Source organism: Dipodomys spectabilis, unplaced genomic scaffold (assembly GCF_019054845.1).
Source record: "Dipodomys spectabilis isolate Male_0828 unplaced genomic scaffold, ASM1905484v1 ptg000130l, whole genome shotgun sequence".
In the NCBI taxonomy this organism is placed as follows: domain Eukaryota; kingdom Metazoa; phylum Chordata; class Mammalia; order Rodentia; family Heteromyidae; genus Dipodomys; species Dipodomys spectabilis.
This window is the reverse complement of record NW_024870807.1, coordinates 505120-525847: the sequence shown is the minus strand read 5'-3', so window position 1 is coordinate 525847 and position 20728 is coordinate 505120. Positions and strand designations below refer to the sequence as shown.

The window sequence follows — 20728 nt, the reverse complement described above, 5'->3', positions numbered from 1 at the left end:
AACATTAGTAATTTCGATTCCTAAGAGTTATTTATAAAACTAAATTATATAGGGAAATCCTAGTATTTAATGACATTATATACCCTCATACGTGAAGAGCAACAGAAATATGAATGTTTTTGAGAATTACTCTTAAATTGGAGGATGTAATTGAAACCCTGGCCTTAAACCAGCTTGAATGCCTAGTTATTAACCATGGTCCCCTAGGAAGAAGAACTGATTTTAGACTATGCCTTCTTAGAAAACGAAGAAATGGTTTCTTGTCAGGAACAGTGCCTGAAGACAAACTTTGGCACTAAAGTGGTATTGTAGTACAATTATCAACAACCATACTTAACACATTATCTAGATTTAAAAATCCACATAAGCCAAACTCAAGCTTTGGGGTCCATCCCTGTTAGCTTTTAGATACAAGCTATCAAGGACTCCTTTCCCTGCTATATTGCTCAAGTTCCTAGATTATATCCCAGATGGATATAATCATGTCGACCTACATTTTCAGTGTGAATTGAAGAGGAATCCAAAAGTTCTTCAGAACTAGGTTAGAGCAGCAGCAGCAGAAATAGTCAGGAACATATGCTTTTCTACTATAAATATTGCCAGCAAGATGCATCATCATATACACATAGAAGAGTTTACCTTAAAATTCAAACTAAGGCCTTTCTCAGCAGCTATATTATTCACATACAAAAAAAATTGCTTTTAAAAACTTTTTTAACATCAAAAATTAAAACCAGAAACAAAATTACTACTATAGACAAAGGAACTTCTATTGCAGAAGCCAAAGAAATAAATCAGTTGGTGTACCTACCTCACAGATTTTATAAAATTGATAATTTACGTGTTATTTGCTTAGAAGAAAAGATAAATAATAAATAGCATACTATTTCCTGAAATCGTTTTTAAAAACTTCAGTAACTTAAAATAAGGATTTTCTTATTTTTTTTGTTGCTTTGTATGTCCCTCCCTCATGGTATAACCCCTGCTTTCACTGTATTTGAGGTTGGTATAATTTGTGGAGGGGAAGGGAAAAAACAAATTGTTTAAATAGGGATACAGGTGGATCCATTGCAGCAATGAGATGTACAAGTCATTATGTTGAGAAACGAACTTTACAACTTTGGTGGGGCGGGGGGGAGGGTTGGGTGGGAGGAGGAGGGGAGGATAGGAAGGGGAAACAAAGGAGGAGGCTACAATGCTTGATAAGAAATGTACTCATTATCTTGCCCATGTAATTGTAACCCCTCTGTACAATATTTTCACAATAAAAAAAAGAAAATACAAACCAAAAAAATAAAATAAAATAAGGATTTTCAAGGCTTTTTAAATGATTACATGTAACTCAAAATTTTGTGTAACACCAATTTCTTAAACAAATGAAAAACTATTGGAAAAAAATGTTGGAGAGAAAAACTTGGTATAACTGACTAGAGAAAATCATAAAATGAAAAACATATTTTAAGTTCTCCTTCACGGATACATTATTTTAGATTTGAAATTCTAGAAGTCTGATCTGGATGTTGGACCCCTTGTTCGCAAACATGAACCTAACATAGTTGTAATCTTCAGAATGGCAGTGCTTGATATTTATGGCAGAGAGCCCTTTCATAGAATATTACAGAAACTCTCCATAGTATGTGTTTAATAGACCAGTTTGGTTTGGCATCAGCTTGACATAAACTTTTGGTTATCCAAATCCCTTAATTGCTTTGAAGTAAAAGCCCAGTGCTGCTCTTTTTTATTAAAATCATGTTTTTTCCTGTTGTTGTGGTCTATTTTGGAAGGCTTAGTTGTGATTTTTGCATATGTTCTACATAATGCCTCATTAGCAAAAAATCTTGTATCATTTACAAGTAGCCTGAATGTCTGTTGTTTTGAACAAAAATTCATATTAAAATTTAAACAATATAAAAATCCACATTTTCTGCTTATTAAAAAGGCTGTCTTAAATTAAGTGCAAAGCAGTAACCAGTGAACACATGTATATGAATGTTAAAATCAGAATGATTTTACCTTTTATTGACTTTTTCAACTCCAAAAATATTTATACTCTTAGCAATGGGTAATTAGTTTATAATTTAAAAAAATAGAGTGTTTACCTTCCTAATTAAAAATCATGTGTCTTATTGTTCCAGGGGAGGAAATTAAACCCATATATATTTCAGACACTGACTTTGCCTCTACTTTGGCAGACAGTGGACTATCAAACCTTAAAACCAAGGGCCTTTTGTAGCTATACATTATAAGAAACAGCTTGCCCTTAGGAGCTCTCTCTGTCCCCGCTGCACAGACAGGATTACTTCCTAATACTCCATGTTCTTCTCCGTTATTTTCATTTTGAAAAATTGTGAACACACAAAAATGTAGAAAGACTAGTATGGTGAGTACTCACATACTGTTCATCTTTTGGCAAATCTGTATATGGCACAACAGCATTTTTCTTCATTCTGTAAGCTGTACACAAACCCTTTCTCCCCCTCCTCTTCTCTCTTTTATTCCCCTCTTCTCTTCTTTTTTCTCTCTTCTCTTTGCCTTCATCATTCTTCCCTCTTCCTTTCTTCTTTCCCATCTTTTCTTCCTTTTCTCCCACTTGAGAATTAGTTACACATATTACCTCACCCCTTATACCCTTGTAAGTGTCTTCAAGAAACTAAGACACCTCCTACATAACAGCTGTTCAAAACATTTAATAATGAACAACGTAGTAGCATTGTCTCATACATGCTCTATATCCAAATTGTTTTTATAACTGTTCTTTTTTAGTAAATAGGCCTTGTCTTACTCTGTTTTCTTTGATTTGGGATCCAATTGAAGGTCATATGTCTTATTTGTCATGTCTTTCTTCTTCTTTTTTTTTTTTTTTGGTCAATGGTGGGGCTTGAATTCTGGGCCTGGGCTCTATCCCTGAGTTCTTCAGCTCAAGGCTAGCACTCTACCACTTGAGCCACAGCACCACTTCCAATTTTCTGGTGGTTTATTGGAGATAAGAGTGTCATGGACTTTCCTGCCTGGGCTGGCTTTTGAATCATGATCCTCAGATCTTAGCCTCCTGAGTAGCTAGGCAATTTGTCATGTCTTTTAAGTTTCCTTTATTCTAGAGTAAGTCCCCCTCTTTTCCAGCCCATTGAGAGTTGTTTGCAGATCCCCCTCCATTTGGACTTGCTGATTGCCCAGCCTCATAATTTAGAGAGCACATCTGGTTTTCTGATGAAAGTGATAATTGGGCCAGGGATAACTATGCAAGCATTATTATCCAGGGGGATGATCTGGCATTTCTTTAAAAATATATTCACCCAAGTTTCACTGTTGTTTTGAATAGCTTAGAAAATTGCTCTGTGACAGCTGTTGTACCCTTGTGTTTTCATTATTAATATATTTTTTAAGAAACTCCTGTCTCAATATCCTAAATAGCATTTTTTGAGATAGTAGCTTTAAATTTTTTTACCAACATTTTATATAAACCACACAAATTATCATTTAATAGTAACTAGCATATTAGCATATAATGACACTAGAGGGAAAGTTAAAACTAAGGAACATCTTAAAAGACAAAAGCAAGTTAAAAAGAATGGGAAGATTTAGCTCTTAAAAGTAGATTCAGATGTTGTCTCCATCACTTAAGGACCCTGACCAACTTCTTTACTTCTCTAAGCCTCAGCTACCTGAACTGTGAAATGAATAAATTGAGATGGGTGAGTAGTTTTCTACTCTGTTAACAACTCATTTTCTCCTTAAGGTTGTTTTCAGCCCAACCCTTATTTAGTGACCCTAAAACTATTACTTACTAAGATTCTGTCCGTAATATCTTTTAAGAATTTGACCAAACATTCCCAGAGTCTCAAGACCTAGCTTCTGTGATACAGATAAGTATTAAATATTTAGCTGGGTGCTGGCCATTGCAAAAACCTCAGTTCAAATACCAGTACTAGCAAGGAAAAAAAAAACCCTAAATGATGATAAATATTATGACACACTAGTCTCAAAAAATCAAGAGGCTTCTTTTAGCTTTTGTAATCCTTGTTCTAATAAAGATTGAAATGTTGGGGCTGGAGGAGGGAACTTAGAGTGACTAGGGAATGAAATATATGAAACTTTCAGCTGAGCAATGATTTGTGCTTCTTAAGCTTTCATATTAGACTATACAGAGCTCCACTGAAAGTTTTGCCTTCGTGTATCTAGGGTTTTAAGTTTCTGGATTTATTATGGCACCCAGTAGCAAAACTGGAGTCAAGTGTTTTCAAGGCTTCCATTAGAAATTCTTTTTCAGAGTTTATTGCTTGACTGTTTCAAATTATATGAGAGAAACTTGGCACACAGGTTTTTGAGCTGGATTACTTTTTTCAACATGAAATCTAATTTATTTTAGTTTGTTTTTAATCTAGAGATGGGCCAACAGTCCTTCTCATAGTTTTTAGAAGACTCCGTGATAATTTTAAATCATGTCTGTAAAAAGAGAGCACAGAAAAGTGCATTTTCCAACATAATCACTTATGATTTTGTCCAAAATTCTTGATAAAAAACTTAAGAATTTTTACAAAACAATTAGTATGCTTAATATCTGTTTGCAAATTACTTCACCATGTGTAATATAGCACATATTGGTGCATGACTGTCAGAGCTCATTTGAATGTTTTATCATGCAGTGCTCTTTCTTTTAGATTGTCAGTATCTTAAAGATTGGGTGTTCCATCATAGTATGTAGAAGAGGGCAGAATTAAATGTGTTATGGAAGTCAATTAAAATATTGCTAACAAAATTAGCTTTACATTTCTTCTTCAAAAGAGACCAACCTAAGGCCTGCCTCCATGGACATCAGGGCCCAGGACTGTCTACCAATAACTCACTATTGCTTCTGATATCTTTCTCACACTCTTCGTTATCTTTTTTGTGACCTCTCCTTACCTCTTTCTTTTTTTTTTTTTTTTTGGGGGGGGGGTCCAGTCATGGAGCCTGAACTCTGGGCCTGGGCGCTGTCCCTCAGCTCTTCAGCTCAAGGCTAGGGCTCTACCACTTGAGCCACAGTGCCACTAACGGCATTTTTCTTTTTTGCTTATGTGGTGCTGAGGAATCGAACCCAGGGCCTCAGGCATGCAAGGCAACCACTCTACCACTGAGCCACCTTCCCAGCCCCCTACCTCTTTCTTTTCTATCCTTCATCCTTATTCGATTACCAAATTTGATCTTTGTGAAAATTAAGAGTTCATTATCAAGTGTGAAGTGATCTTATTATACCTTCTTATAGACCATATTACAATTACTACATTGCTGACTTTGACTTTATATCTCTGACCATTACTTTTAGCTCTGTAAATTATCCTTATCTTCTCATCTTTTCTCAAATAACATGCAGTAACTATCATGTGAAATGTCCATCAAAGTAATACTGAAAAATAATTTTAGGTTTCACTTTGTCTCAAAATAAGTATACTCTGGAAAATGACTTTATTTAAGGTACCATATAATTATTGCTACTTTCTAAATACTGTTTATGTTATATTTGTGTCTACTGTTGGGCATTATTCATTTAATTTTGTCATTATTACAAAAAATGGAAGCTACAGAAGGTTAAGGAAAATGTTCAAAAAGCATCCACAATTAAGCCACTGAAATCTTACTTTCCTTCGCCTTTGAAAGAAAATTCACACTTAAAACCTATTTCTCTCTATGGCTGAATTATAGGATTTGCTTGTTACTAACACTAAGCTATAGTTGCTTTAAAAATATATTTGATTTTCCCTGAAAATACCAAGCAAATACTGTGTTTGAAAACACAGAAACATTGCCTACCACTGAACCCCTAGTACTGAAAAAGGAAAAGAAAAAACAGATATGACAAAATATTTTAAATTATTTGAATCACATTCTCTCTTTGCATAAGTGTCACTCATTATTGAGTGGACACTGAGTAATTCTAAAGAACACAATAAGTTATGTTTTGGCTTCAAACATTTTTCTATATTTAGGATGAAAACAATGTAAATATATTTTATTTAAAATACATTTTTCTCTTCATATTACATTTATTCATAAATACACTGAGGGAAAGAACAATGAGTTTACTGTTGTATGTGTGTTCAGAACTGCTAGATAACATGTTTTAGACACATAATTATTTTAACATTGTGTTAAGACTGCACCCTGGGCAAAATCCAAGTTCTTGGACTTGTTTATCTTCTCTATGAGGACAACTAACTGTCCAGTGCCAAAATACAATGAACTTTCAAATATCAAAGAGGAAAAGTAAGTATTTCAAGTCCTCAGCTGGTTTACAGATGTGTAAGCTTTGTAGTCCATTTGCTGGTTCCAGTAGGGCATTGTGACAATTTTTCCAATATGTGTACATGAGATAAGTTTTGGAAGTAAAAACCTAATTTTAAATACCAAAATAATTTTCTGAATTTTAATGTTTGCATTTATTTTTCTTGAAATGAATGAACTCTTAAAAAATCAAGCTTCACAGCTCTAAAAATGTATCTGAATGTAAACCATTAAAGACATTTTTTTTGTCGAGAAAATAAGTGCCTTTTGAAAACAGGTATTCATTTAGATCTATGATTAACCTTTAACAAGATCTTCCTGTTAAATTCTACATGTGCTTTAATCTCAGTAGGAAAAATAGAAAATAGTATTGCAGCATATAGGATTTCTATATACCCTGTGGACATCAAATAATCTCTTACAGCTAAAGGCACATCTGCAACATATTTAAATGCCAGCTTTGGGCATTATTACTATAAAATGCTAAGTCACTTTTTTTGGAAATATTTTGAAAAGTTTAAACTCCAAGAGGAAACTCCAATAAATGGTAATCTTATGATACCATTTTGCTTCAAGGGAATGGTAGGGAGATAAATGGCTATATTACGTATTTTCTTTTAGGGAAAAGTAGCATTCATGCTTGTCCTCCAAATAAATGTCAAGTGTAGTGGTGAATCATTGCTATGCTAAAAACTGATGTCTTTTCGTGCCATCATTCAGGATATTCTACAATGACTTTAAATCCATACTATTATTTGCTGTAGAAATAATACTATCAGGTTAGGTGGTTCTGCTCACACACAACCTGTTTATACAAGTTTAAGAATGATTATTGGTTGGTTTTTAAATAAATAATGTCTTACATTTATAATAATCTGAAAACCTTAGTGACTGAGAAGCAAGTGTATAAACATTTTGCAAGTAACATTAATTGACAAGTTGTGATGCTACCATAGTTTTTTTTTTTCTTTTAACTTGAATTTTTTTATGTCTATTTCTTAAATGCAACTTTGAAGGTCAAATATTCGGGACAATGTAGAAATGATTAAGCTTCACAAACAACTAGGAGAGAAAAGCAATGCTCTTTCAGTAATGGAAGGAAAATTTATTCAGCTTCAAGAGGTACTGTGGTAATTAATTTCATTATAATATATAGATGAAAAGGATCCAAAAATAGTGTAAAGTTATAATTTTTCTTAAAAAGTACAACACTAAAGAATAATTTTAAGACTGCTCATTTATTCTCAATTGTGTAATTTCTATTCGCATATTATTTGTAACTTAACTAAGAATTAACTGATGAGAGTTTTTGTGTAAATCACCATCATCTTATAAACATGTCTGTCATAAAGTATCTCATTCATTAAAATTTATCCTTAACCCTTTTCCCTGAGTTTATTATGGGCTCATGTCACTGAAGATTTCACTGGATTTGTATTTTCTTCAGCTATGTGCATTTATTAAATATCAAATATAAACCTGAATGGTGAATAGGTCAGTAATCATATTTTTTAATCATTCTTTGATGTGGGCTTTGTTATGGTTTAGTTTGGTTATTCTGGTCACCACCATTATCAGAAGATATTTGAGTATCAACGACGTCAGCTGTCAATGTCTTTATTTTAAAACTTAATTCAGTTTGACAATACTTAGGGATTCTTTAACCCCATAGTTGTTTTTCAGATGACTGTGGCCCCACAGAAATGTGTCATCAGAGGCCTACTATTTATTGGCATCGAATAATTAGCATGGGCTCTGGAATTAATGAACTACAAAATATTCCAGATGTGCAGAATTTATACTAAGCATTACTTTCTTTGAAGTACTGGAGCAGGAAAGGCAGTAAATTGCTATAAAGCAAAGGGTCATCTGAAGCCTAAGTTCACTATTGAATTTTAAAGTTCAGTATTTTTCAGCCATATTCTATGTAGTATTTCCATCATGCAGGAAGAACTTCCTTAAATAACTACCCTTCATATAAATGTGTTAGTCTCTATGAGTAGAGTGCAGCAAGTGGGAATGGTAGCATGATCTGCAGTTAAATAAGAGAAAATTAAAAACATACGTAGTTGAAAACAGTTTCTAAAATGAAAAATTAAGAAAAGAGTTAAAGAATATTTTAAATTCTCTTATCAGTGTTTTGACTTCAATAGTTACTCCAGGTATTTCTGTAAATACCAACAATAACAGTATCTACTATAATATACATGAATCACTGTGTCAGTTTAATCCAAGAGTCTCAATGAAGTGAGAAGCCTATAGGAAACTTGCCAAAGATAATGTTATACAGTAATTCCAGGATTAATGAAAATTAACTTAATGTGGCTAAATAGCCATGTTTTTTTGGATTTGTCATTGTCTTATCATTATTGTTAGTGTTATTAGTTTGTGTGTGTGTGTCATCCATGCATGTGTGTATTATTAGTTAGGGGGATTGGCTCTGTGTGTGTGTGTGTGTGTGTGTGTGTGTGTGTGTGTGTGTGTGTGTGTGTGTGTACGCACGCATGCGTGCATGTGCACCTGTATTATTTTGGGGAAGAAGGGATTAATTGGTTTACTGTAGTGGGGAAGTCTCTCACTTGCTAGGCAAGTGCTCTACCATTTGAGCCATATTCCCTCTCCCCCAATCTTAGCCATATTTGTGTTTTAATATAATTTTATTGTTAGTAAGGGGTTATCATTTCATAAGTCAGTTTATGAGTACATTACTTTTATTGAACAATGTCACTACTTCCTTTGCTTTCCCTTATTTTCCTCCTCCCATCCCTGCCCACCAGTTAGCATAGTTCATTTCCATTTCCATTAAATAACATAGGAAAACTTTTGGTAGAACTTAAGTGACTAATTGTATAGTAAGATGTTGCATGTTATGGTCAGATGTTCTCTATGGAAAGTCTCTATTTTAATTGTTAAGGGGATATACAGATGGGTTACAATTTCATAAGTCAAGTAAAGAGTACATTACTTTTTAAAAACAGTATGTGACAGTTAAGGACATAAAATTGTCTGAAGCATTTTCATAAATATACCATTTTTAAGATTAAGAAGAGCTTATAACTATTTACTGAATTGAAATTTTTCACTTAATTATAGCAAAAGCTAAATATTGAAGTCTGTTTACTGGATGAGATAGCAAATTCTATCAGTGTACATCAGTAATCAGCATTTCGAACCATGCTGCAGCACTTTTAAATAACATGTCCAAATCACTATAACCATAGTAAAAAGAAAAAATGTAATTGCTAAAACCAATATACTTATTGGTCACTATCAAGAAGACAAAACTAGCAAATAAATGAGAAGAAAGCTGCATTATGTAACTTTGGAATAAGATAACTGTTTTCCTCTTGTTGGGTTGAGTGTTGTTGGGTATTGAGTAAGTAGCACACTTACATTGCAGAAGTCTAAATTCATATAGATAGCTATAGTAATTTATTCCAAAGCATAATGCAAAAATAATGCTCCAGTTTTTTCTCTTTTACTTTTAGAAGCAAAGAACTCTCAGAATCAGCCATGATGCATTGATGGCAAATGGAGATGAGCTAAATATGCAACTCAAAGAACAGCGTTTGAAATGCTGCAGTCTTGAGAAACAATTACATTCCATGAAATTTTCTGAAAGAAGAATAGAAGAGGTAAGCTCCCAAAGAGTATAGCCATTTGTTACATTAAAACTTCACTGCTTTGAAATTATACTTACTTCAAAATTCTAAACCACACATATAATGTTTGAGCACAGTAAAACATAGTTTTTAATACAACATATGAATGGCAAATCAGTGTCCACCATATTTGGAAATGTGCTGAGATCTACTATTTACCTAAAGGATTAAAGATCCTTGCATAAAATGAAAACATAATATCTAATGCCAGATTACCTATGGAACTTAACTTTCTCACCCACGACCGCTTATTAGACATTGGAGACACACAAAAACAAAATTATAGAAATATATCTGTTTTTGAGATACAGTTGTGTTCTGTAATATCTGCAAGTTTGTGAAATTATCTGAGCTATTTTTCCTAAGAAGTTTCTTGAAATTTTGCCTTTCTATTTTTGTTGCTACTCCTCTCTTCCAAGTAGTCCAGTTTTTTTTCTGCCATCTTTAAACTTGCATTCCTAAGGAAAATAAAAGTAAAATAAGTTGCTTTCATTCTACTTTTGTCTAGGGAGAAGCTTTTACTGTCTCTTACTAGCATCCAAAGAGAATTTTGAGACTGGAGATGAATTTTTAGGGTACTCTTATCTAGGGAAAAAGTTATGATGACAAAATATACTTATGAATAAAACCTTAAATGCTAAAGTGTGAAAGTCTGTATTTTAGTCATAAAGAACAGTATAAAAATCTATATTTTAGTCATAAGGATGTAATTGTGACTCCAAGTTTATTTCTGAAAATATTGCTCACTGGGATAAAACACAGAATTTTATTTATGTAGATTTGTAAATTTCACGTGACATAAGATCTTGTACCTTCAGATTTAGTAGTGATTGACACAGTTTGTGTGAACCATGAAGTTCAAGAAAAGTTAATCCCTTTATTTTTATGAGTCAGTTGAAAATTAATACAAATGCATATAATGATGGAATTCATCATGGTGGAAAATAAAAAATATTATGTTTCCCAGGACTTAACAGCATGCTCTTAACACCTTCTTTATTGAGTCCTGGCACATGTTGTTATAAAGCTGTGCATACGTTTCTACTAAATTAAAACAGAAATATTAATTTCATGTTTATTTAACAACTTGGGAAAATCAGTGCTGAATTAAATACAGACAATGTAAGTGGTCTAGTTAACAACTGCAGTTTGGAAGTCAACACTGAAATATGTTATCTTCTCAGTTGTTTTACCCTTATGTATTGTTATATGATAATCACCTAACTTGTAATTTTATCTTCACAATTTAGAGTGCAAACCACTATACTATGGAAACTCTTTGTAATTTTATTTTCATTTTAGCTGCAGGATAGAATTAATGATTTAGAAAAGGAACGGGAACTTTTACAGGAAAACTATGATAAACTTTATAACAGGTAAATCACAATTCCATGTGTTCTTTCATTCTCTTATTTGAGCTCTTTTTTATCAAAGCATTTGTTGTTAAAATATCTAATATAGATTGAAAAATTAAGATAGAGGATAGCAAGCAATATATATATACATATATTATATATATGTCCTTTACAAATGAAAAATAAATGTTAAGATAATGGCAGTCAGCTTTTTTAACATGACCAGTAGTCTATTACTGCTCCAAAAACCATCCTGTTTTGTCACAGTAACCACCAGTCCTTTATTGAACACAAATGATGGGCTAGCAAACACTACTAAGTAGTCTGCATTCACTTTAATAAAATCCTCAGAACACTTTGGAATGTGGACATTGTAAACATCCAGGTTGTAGACAAGGTAAAACAGAATGAAATAACTTTGAGAGAAATTTCTTACTCTTAAAGGCCTGAAGTAATAGTTGAACCTCTTTTGGTCTCTCCACTGGGCTCCCCATCTTAATACCCAAGAATGAGTATGTTGGAGAGAAGCACGGTTATCTTAGCCCAAGATAAATGTTAAAAGGATACTTAAATGTTGGTTCTTTAGTCTGCTTCATGTGTAGTTAATTAAATTTGTTTAGTGTAATTAAATTTACACTTTAGAAGTATCCTACCTAAAGAAGTATAGGTGTGGATTTTATTTTGGTTACTTTTAAACATTACCTGGGTTAATGTTAAATTAATCATTATTCCAATTATTGTGTCATTTATACTGTTTAAGTATTAATTTTCACTGTGTACAGTGGCTCAGTGTAAAAAGGGATACCACCAGAAGGATACCATTTAACATAATACTTAGGGCCTTCCAACAAGGTGAACTAGCCAAAAGTTTTCATGTGGGATTTGCCTTGGATCTCTTTCCAGGTCATTTTGCTTTAAGGTTTATTCTGGTCCATTCTTCATCAACTGTAATTTTATATATATATATATATAAACAATCCTGTACAGAGGGATTACAGTTACATGAGTAGGGTAATAAGTACATTTCCTATCAAGCATTGTTACCTCCTCCTTTGTTTTTCCCCTACCATCCCTTCCCTCCCTACCTCTCCAATTCCTCCCTCACCCCACCCCACCCAACATTGTAAAATTTGTTTTCAACATAGTGTCCTGTACATCTCATCATCACAATGGGTCAACCTGCATCCTCATTTAAGCATTCCACCATATCCCTTGCCCTCCCCAAATTACAAACAGAACACCTGAATCAAACAGTGAAAACAGGGGTTATATGGAACCAACCCAGATGCCCCTCAGTAGATGAATGGATCAAGAAAATGTGGTATATATACATAATGGAATTCTATGCCTCCATCAGAAAGAATGACATTGTCCCATTTGTTAGGAAATGGAAAGACATGGAAAAAATGATATTAAGTGAAATAAGCCAGGCCCAAAGAAACATAGGTCCCATGGTTTCCCTTGTTTACAATGACTAGTACATGTCTAGGACAAGCAGAGAAGGTCAAAGGCTATGTACATATGACCATATAAGATGATGTTAAGCGAAATTAATTTTACTTAAATATCTTCCTTTGGGTTTTATATTTCCATCTCAATAGAATAATACATAGATGTTTATTTGTATCTAACAGTTATTTAGTCATTATGTGTTTACATACAGATTACATAGCACCCTGTTAGATGGCAGAAGAGATAACTTTCTAGTGTTTTATAAATGAAGGATTGAGACTGCAGGAAAAATGGAGACTTGAATAGAGTCATACAACACTGCTAAGAGTCCAGTAGAAGATATAAAACCCAATCCTATTTACTCTAAAGCTTGAATTTTTTTCCCCAGGGCCTTGCTATGTCTTTTAATTGTGCTGGAAAATTGTTCATGTGAAAGGAAAACATACATGAAATAAGGGAACTGCCATACAACAGAAATAGATTTCTATTTATCTTAAACATCTTGTAATTTCAAAATAAGTGTCCTTTGTCCCTTCTAAATTTTCTGCTTTTCCCCAATTTGAGAATTTACTAAACAGACTTTCTTGAAATAAAAAGCACCAGACATAGCTGGGACTAATACATAAATGGAATTTTGACAAGACATATTTTTCTCATATTTACTTAATCACCATAAAACTTTATCTTTCCATATTAGAAGATGATCTAAGAGTGTAAATCTAGCTTTGAAGGCTTTTGCTTAATGTTTTATGCCTGAGCTACATTTTTTTTCTGTCACACTAAAAACAGACTTCAGTATGTTGTTTATACTTGAATTTATATGAGGTGAATGGAAGTAAATGTGTGTAATGAGTGTCAAAACATTTAATGTTAAAAAAAATGAATGGCATGTAAGCACAAAACCTAACAGTACAGTAGAACTATCAAATTCACTAATTTGATTTTTTACAAATATATGTTTTCAGAAGCATGGTGGGAGTAACTACAAAGGCACCATATCTCTTAAGATTATTTCACAGCCCTTTTGTTTCATTTCACTATTACTCAGTACTGCTAACAGCTAATGTTTGTCAAAAAGTACATGTACTCCTTGCTTGGGAGTCATTCTGGTGGCATGTTTTAAGACGAGCATTTGTTTGTTATTCAAAATTGGCTAGTTTTCAGGAGAAAAAATATGATTTGCAGATTGCATTCTCATCCTCCTTTCTCAAATGAAATTTTGAATGTGTTTATTACTTGACATATGAAATACTAGAGAATCGTGTGATAAGATAAAATCCTCATGTTAATATTTGGTATGAGCCTTTTCTAATACACTAAAGCATTTTTGATAAACTGCCAAGAAATAAGAAGTTTAAGAAATGTTGAATTTGAAAGTTCAGAATAAATTTTTTGCAATTTAGTCTTATTTGGTCAGAAAGTGACTTCATACCATAATATGGTAAAACTGTTTCATTTTTTTAAGTTACTATAACTTGGAAGATATGTAACTAATAAATTTGATCTATATACAAATAACTTTTTTCAATGTTTATCTAGTTTTTGAAGATTATAATAACCCTTTTAAGAATTAAGTAGACCAAGTTTATATTTGAAATTTAAGAGCACTGCTGACCACCTGTGGATTTTTTGTGCTTTTTTTTTTTTTTTTTTCATAAAGAGACCACCTTTCTCCTGCAGTCTTCCTGACTAAAGTACCTATGGATTTCTTTATGGATGATTTAGAATTTGCTTCATTGTCTTTGAACATTTTTCCATTAGGAAAAAGAAGACTTGAGAGTGGAGAAGAATCTTCAAGATTTTGTTTTGAGCTTATCATGTCTTTGATCAAGGATGTGTGTGTGTGTGTGTGTGTGTGTGTGTGTGTGTGTGTGTGTGTGTGTGTGTGTGTGTACACAGTATGCTGAGGCCCAGAGATGCCAGTTGGCATGGCAGTGACCACTCTGTGTGTGTGTGTGTGTGTGTGTGTGTGTGTGTGTACACAGTATGCTGAGGCCCAGAGATGCCAGTTGGCATGGCAGTGACCACAGACACCAACAGCACAGGCCTTCCAGGACACACTGCCATTTTATCACTCTTGTAACATCATATGACAGCAAAATAGGTACAAAGACTATCATTCTCCCTTAGTTGTCACTGTTGGCAATATCTGACAGCATTTTCATGAATACAGAGTTCTTCAAGACTGTTCTCATATGCAGATTTAATCATGTGTACAGCCCTTACAAAGAAAATGGAGCCAGATGTGGCTCACCATTTATAGTTACACAGATGGCTCCAAGCATAGAGGAATACAGTAAATTCAAAAGGAATTCCTCATGAAACTCCAATGGAATGTAATCCTAAATTTAGAGGGAAGATAGCAGTGGACTAAATTCAGATTGACTTATGCTGATTTACACTAGTATTTTGTGGGTTTGGAAAAACCAGGCTGCTAAATTGTTCTTAATTTAAACACATACAGCTTCTGATGTTTCTGCCAGATTAGCTGTTGGTGATCTTTTTTCTGGTACTAATACTATTGGAACACTACTGTTTCTCATTTTTGGCATCTGATATAATGTATAGTTGTGCCTGTTTCATCATGTTAATTTTTTGGAGGTAGTGCATGTTTTTAATAATACAAGACATATACATACATATACATGTATGTATACACAAACATATACTGATATTCATGCATTTGTATATACATTAGGTGAATATAATTTGGCCAGACACAAAATATATTTGTTGTTTTTAAATAAGCTTATAAAGGAATGGTTTATTTAGTATTAAAAGTATATTTTTTCTAATTTGGAGTTCATTTAAGATAATGGTACATTTGATAAAATTAACTTAAAATATTGATATATCAAATCCAAGTATTTTTTGAAATTCCATATTTGAAATGAGACCATTTATAGAAGAAATAGACGTTATATTTAGAGGAGCTTCTAGAATTCCATTTATTTTCTATGTCATATTATTGAAAATGCAATAAAAATTTTCAAAATGTGAAATGAATATACAGCATTGCTCTTTTTAAAGCTATTCCAGATATCTCTTTTGGAATAAAACCTCAAGAGTAGCTGGGAGCAACATTAAAGGCAATTTTCAATAATATGTCTCTTTTCCATTTACTTCATCAGTAGAAAACCAGATTTGGTAGATTTTCATCTCATTTACTGTGTTTAAAATAAGTAGAAGGGTCAAAGCTGCTGACGATTATTCAGTCATATCGAGCTTCACAGATAATGGTTTTCTGCTGAAATACATCAAGATCAGTGTTTCCAAAACCTGGCTATCACCTGGGGAGCTTTGTAAAAACATGACTTTTTACGCCCTGGGTCCTTCGTTTCTAAGTCTCCCTGAGTGGCAATGCTGCTAGCTGGGGTAGCACTGTTATGTAGATCAGCACCTAGGAACCATTGAGTAAATGAATGGGTATTTTATACCTTCTGGGTAACGTTCAGTTATTTTTTTAATCTCTTTCTTCCTTCTGATATTTTAATCATAATTAAAACTGCTATACTTTTATTGAGAATTAGTAATTCAGTCTTCATACTATTTATCAAACATAGGGCACTAGTTTCATGCCAGTCATCTGTTTGTTCCAAGAGAAATTGTTCTTTGCCTATTGCTTTTTGTTGTTTTTTTTCCCAGATAGAGCCACGTTATCACTATTTAATTCATATCAGAATTACTGCCATATGGTTCACTATGCTTTCATTTTGTAGCCAGTATTTTTGTGAATAAGTTAGCACAAACTAAAAATTTCACCAAATTCAAGATCAGGAAGAAAGGAAAGGCCATTTTCTCAGTAGTAAGAGGGCTTGTAAATGGGAGAGAATGGTTCTACCCGGTGTCAGTTGCTGAGGTTTTGAATTGTGGATTCCTCTGGAGTGTGTACAGTATCTGAATTCCTTTACTAGTCCCACAAAAGCTGCAGGCTGCCAAGTTTTCTGACTGTAGAGTTCTAAATTAAGGCCAGTTCCTTTGCTCATCCCTCAGACTCTTTCATGTTCCCTAACCGCAGCCTGAGAAAGGCGCCTTGGTTTCAACAGCAGCACACCAGCATATGTTTACTTAATTCCTAAGACATGATGACAGTGGTCTCTGTGCCACTAAAAGCTTTGCTCATTATTATTCTCGGTCGAAGCTGATTTCCAGGCTTTCCTTGCTTGTCACGTGTGTTTTTGCAGTGCCTTCAGTGCTGCCCAGGAAGAGCAATGGAAGTTAAAGGAACAGCAGCTGAAAGTACAGATTGCTCAGCTTGAGACTGCCCTAAAATCTGACTTAACCGACAAAACCGAAGTCCTTGACAGATTAAAGACTGAAAGAGGTACTCATTTCAGGCTTGTTGAGTCAATCAGTACTTGTGCTGCCTACTGTTTGCTTGCTGCCTTTCCGAATCCTGAGACACAGCCTGTATTCCCAGCTGTCTGTGCTGTCTGCTTGCATGAGTTTATTGGTAGCTCAAAATTTCCTGTTCTCAGAGTAGCATCTTTCCCAAATGAATCACTTTTTCTCCAAGTTACTTTTATTCATATTGTTTAATTTAATTTTGCTTCATTCTGAGCCTTTTTTTTTTCAGCAGTCAACTAATATTTATTGAGTACCACTATGTGCTGGTCACTATTCTAAATTCTGGAGACACAGAAGTGACTGAAACAAATAAGGAAAAACTGACAATAATTAGTAAGGATGTAATATGTCAGGTGGTGGCAACACAGTTAGGGATAAAGCAAAGCAGTAACAGATAACAGAGTTGCAGTGTCAGATGACAAAGTGGCCGAAGTAGTTGCTTGTTGTTTCTCATAGGTGAGGAGAAAAGATCTCCAATAGTAAAATCATCTAATTCTGTTTTGTGAAAATGTAAGTATCAGGTAGCTTTGCATACATGTCCCTTCCAAAATAATCATCAAGCTAGAGTATTATAACACATACATGTACACTTCAAACAATGCACAGAGGGAGAAAATGTGTTTTCATTCAAGAGTTGTTTCAGTTTTCCCATCAGCTAGTTAAACCAAGTAATATAACAATAACATTGCTTCTTTTGAGTATTTGCAATTGAGTTGCACGAGACTGTCCAAAGGTTTCATACAATCATACCTGTTATACAAACACTTGAGAGGCCTGTAATCCCAGCACTTTTGGAGGCTGAGTTAGTAAAATCATAAATTCAAGGCCAGCCTGGGGAATATAGAAAGGCCCTACCTCAAAAATACAATCAACAAATCCATAAAATTGTGGTCAGATTCCTTTATTGTAATAAAATACAGTAGTCAATATGTATTCACCAAGTGATTAAATTTGATGACTGAATATTTTTTTCTAGAGGATAGTAAGTGAACTAAATGGTGATGGTTTCTCACTGGGTGATGTTTAAAACTTTTGATATTCCTGATTTGAATGTGGAATATTGCATACCTAGCAGAGTACTTTGTCTCTGTAGTTGCTCAGTAAATTCTTAGTTGCTGAATAGTATTCTGTATTCCCTCTCTTATTTCCAAAACCAAATAGATTGTTCATCCTTGGAAGGAAATGAAGTAAACCTCGTTACCTCTACTCTTTCTGTATTTCCCCAGCAAGAATTCCAAAGCTATTGATTCCTACACATCTAATTGGTCTGTGGAAAGAAATTGTTTTGTTTTGTTTTGTTTTTTGTTGATTACACTGTCCCTGAGCTCTTCAGCTCAAGGTGAGTGCTCTACCACTTGAGCCACAGCGCCACTTCTGGTCTTCTGTTGGTTAATTGGAGTTAACAGTCTCATGGGGACTTTTATGTCCAGGCTAGCTTTGAACTGCTATCCTCAGATCTCAAGCCTCCTGAGTAGCTAGGATTACAGGCATGTGCCACCAGTGCCCAGTGGAAAGAAATTCTTAAGTGTTTTCTCCAATCTGTAGTTTTCGTTAAATTCTATGACTTCTTATAATTGCTAAGCTATTTAAATTTGCCTAGTCCATCCTCATTTTTTTTTTTTAATCTAGTCTAGGCTCATCTTTTAGGAGTGTTTCTAAATGATGAAATGGTTCATGTACACTGCAGGGTAGGAGGGAAATCTAACAAAAACTTCTTTAAAAAGTCACTCAATCTCACAAGCCTCAAGATAATCTCTGCTAATATTTTATTCACTATGTTGTAAAATCATTTCATTAGGTGTTTTTTTTTTTTTTTTGCGGGGGGGGGGGGGTGGATTATGAAGTTTAAACTCAAGGCCTTGCATTTATTAGGCAGAATTCTACCACTTGATTCACACACATCCAGTCCCCACTCACACACATCCAGTCCCCACCCTCCCCCCTTTTTTTGCATTAGTTATTTTTCAAATAGGGTCTTACATTTTTGCTCAGGACTGACCTCCAACCATAATCATCCTATGCCTCCAATGTAGCTGGAATTGTAAAAGTATGTCACCACACTTGGCTGTAAAATTGTTCCTAGAGTACAACTTTAAATGTATGTTGTCAGCTATGTCCCATAGATGATTTAACAATCTTCCATTGGTGAATATTTAAGTAACTTCATTGTTTAAGTGTCATAAGCAGCATCTTTCTGTACAAATCTTTATATTATCCAATTCTTTTCAAAAGAACAACTAGAACAGTTACTTTTCAGTTATTTATCTTTGAATAGTCAAATTTACAGTCTAAGGATTTAGTTTTTATTTCTTTGCAAAGACATTACAATAAGTCATTAAAAAATAACACAGCACTTAGCCATTTTTCCAGGAAATAATAAATTAAAAATTGAAGTTATCTATTTAGAGAAATCTTTCAATATTGATTAAGTTCCCTTTTACAGTTTTCAGTTGTTTAATTCTACTTTGAAGTCTCCTCACACTTTTCTCTTTTCATGTGTCAAGTGTTCTTTGCCCAGAGATGTTTCCCTAGCTTTTTGTAGTCATTCATCTAACTGGCAAATTATTTTTAGAGAATACTCACCTCTTTATTCAAGGTACAAATTAGTTTCAGATTGTGTGAATATGTTGGGGAGAATATGTAAATGCAGTCCACATTTGGTTAATGCTTAAATTAACTGCATGTGTTTAAGGGCTTGCTTTTGAAAGTCCTATTCTATCTTTAGCTGAAATGCATAATTCAGCATAATGCACATGGTTATATTGATCACAGCTGAAGATATTAGCACAAAAGGGCTCTGAAAATTGTTTAGTAGAATTGTTCGCTGCACTCTGCTTATTAATGGTGTGCTGGAAGAACAGAAGTTTGAAAGAGCAAAATGTTATCTCATTTTAATAAAATGCTGTTTAGCTTAACCTGCTTTTTGTCAAATCATAAGTAAGGAGGGTATTTTTCATCTAGTACAGAATGCTTTGATTTTTCATATTATAATTCAGCAAGTCTATTTCCTCTTTTTTAAAACCCAAGAGTTATATATCTTCAATGAACAGTTTGAGAAAGGAAAAGTAGAATGTGTAACTATACATAATTCAGAGAGAGTTCATTGCTGTTCTGTGATACTGATGTCTTCTACTAACATACTCTCCCACTAATCAGGTCCTGTATTTTTAAAAGTGCACAAAGAAGGACATAGTTGTTGAAACAAAAATGGGCAGAAGATGGAAACATTTTAGTAACTCTATTCCTGTTTTATTAGCATATCATTCTTAGGAAATGCTCTGAAAAACTTAAAGTATAGGAAAACTGGAGCATGGAAGAAATCAGAATGCATTCTGTGCCTGCACCAAGATGGAACAGCCTGACCTCTTGCTTTAACCCTCTTCTGGAGCCCTGAAAAGTGTTAGAAATAGAAAAAAAACTCTGTCGTCCTCAGTAGTTACTTTTACATGCTTCTATAATTTTTTTTTTGTTACTGCCTAATCTTCTATCTAGTTATTTTAACTTAATCAACATAAATAATTCCATGTCTTATTCTCACTGATTAAAATGTTTTTCTTCATAGGAATTTACATTTGTTTTAATGCTATTTTTTAAAATAAGTTTTGACATTTACCATCAAAATTTCCAGGTATTTTTCACATTTGGGTTTGTTTT

The 20728-nt window shown here is 33.7% G+C and overlaps 1 protein-coding gene across 2 annotated transcripts in view; it reads left to right on the top strand.

The window, feature by feature from the left end:
- Positions 1-20728, top strand: part of Rpgrip1l (RPGRIP1 like) — a 99111-nt gene that overhangs the window by 14813 nt on the left and 63570 nt on the right. For both annotated transcript variants that reach the window (XM_042689960.1, XM_042689961.1), the window contains 4 exons: positions 7275-7380; positions 9747-9893; positions 11223-11296; positions 16912-17051. In XM_042689960.1, coding sequence (XP_042545894.1) covers positions 7275-7380; positions 9747-9893; positions 11223-11296; positions 16912-17051 — 467 coding nt within the window. The remainder of the gene's footprint in view (positions 1-7274; positions 7381-9746; positions 9894-11222; positions 11297-16911; positions 17052-20728) is intronic.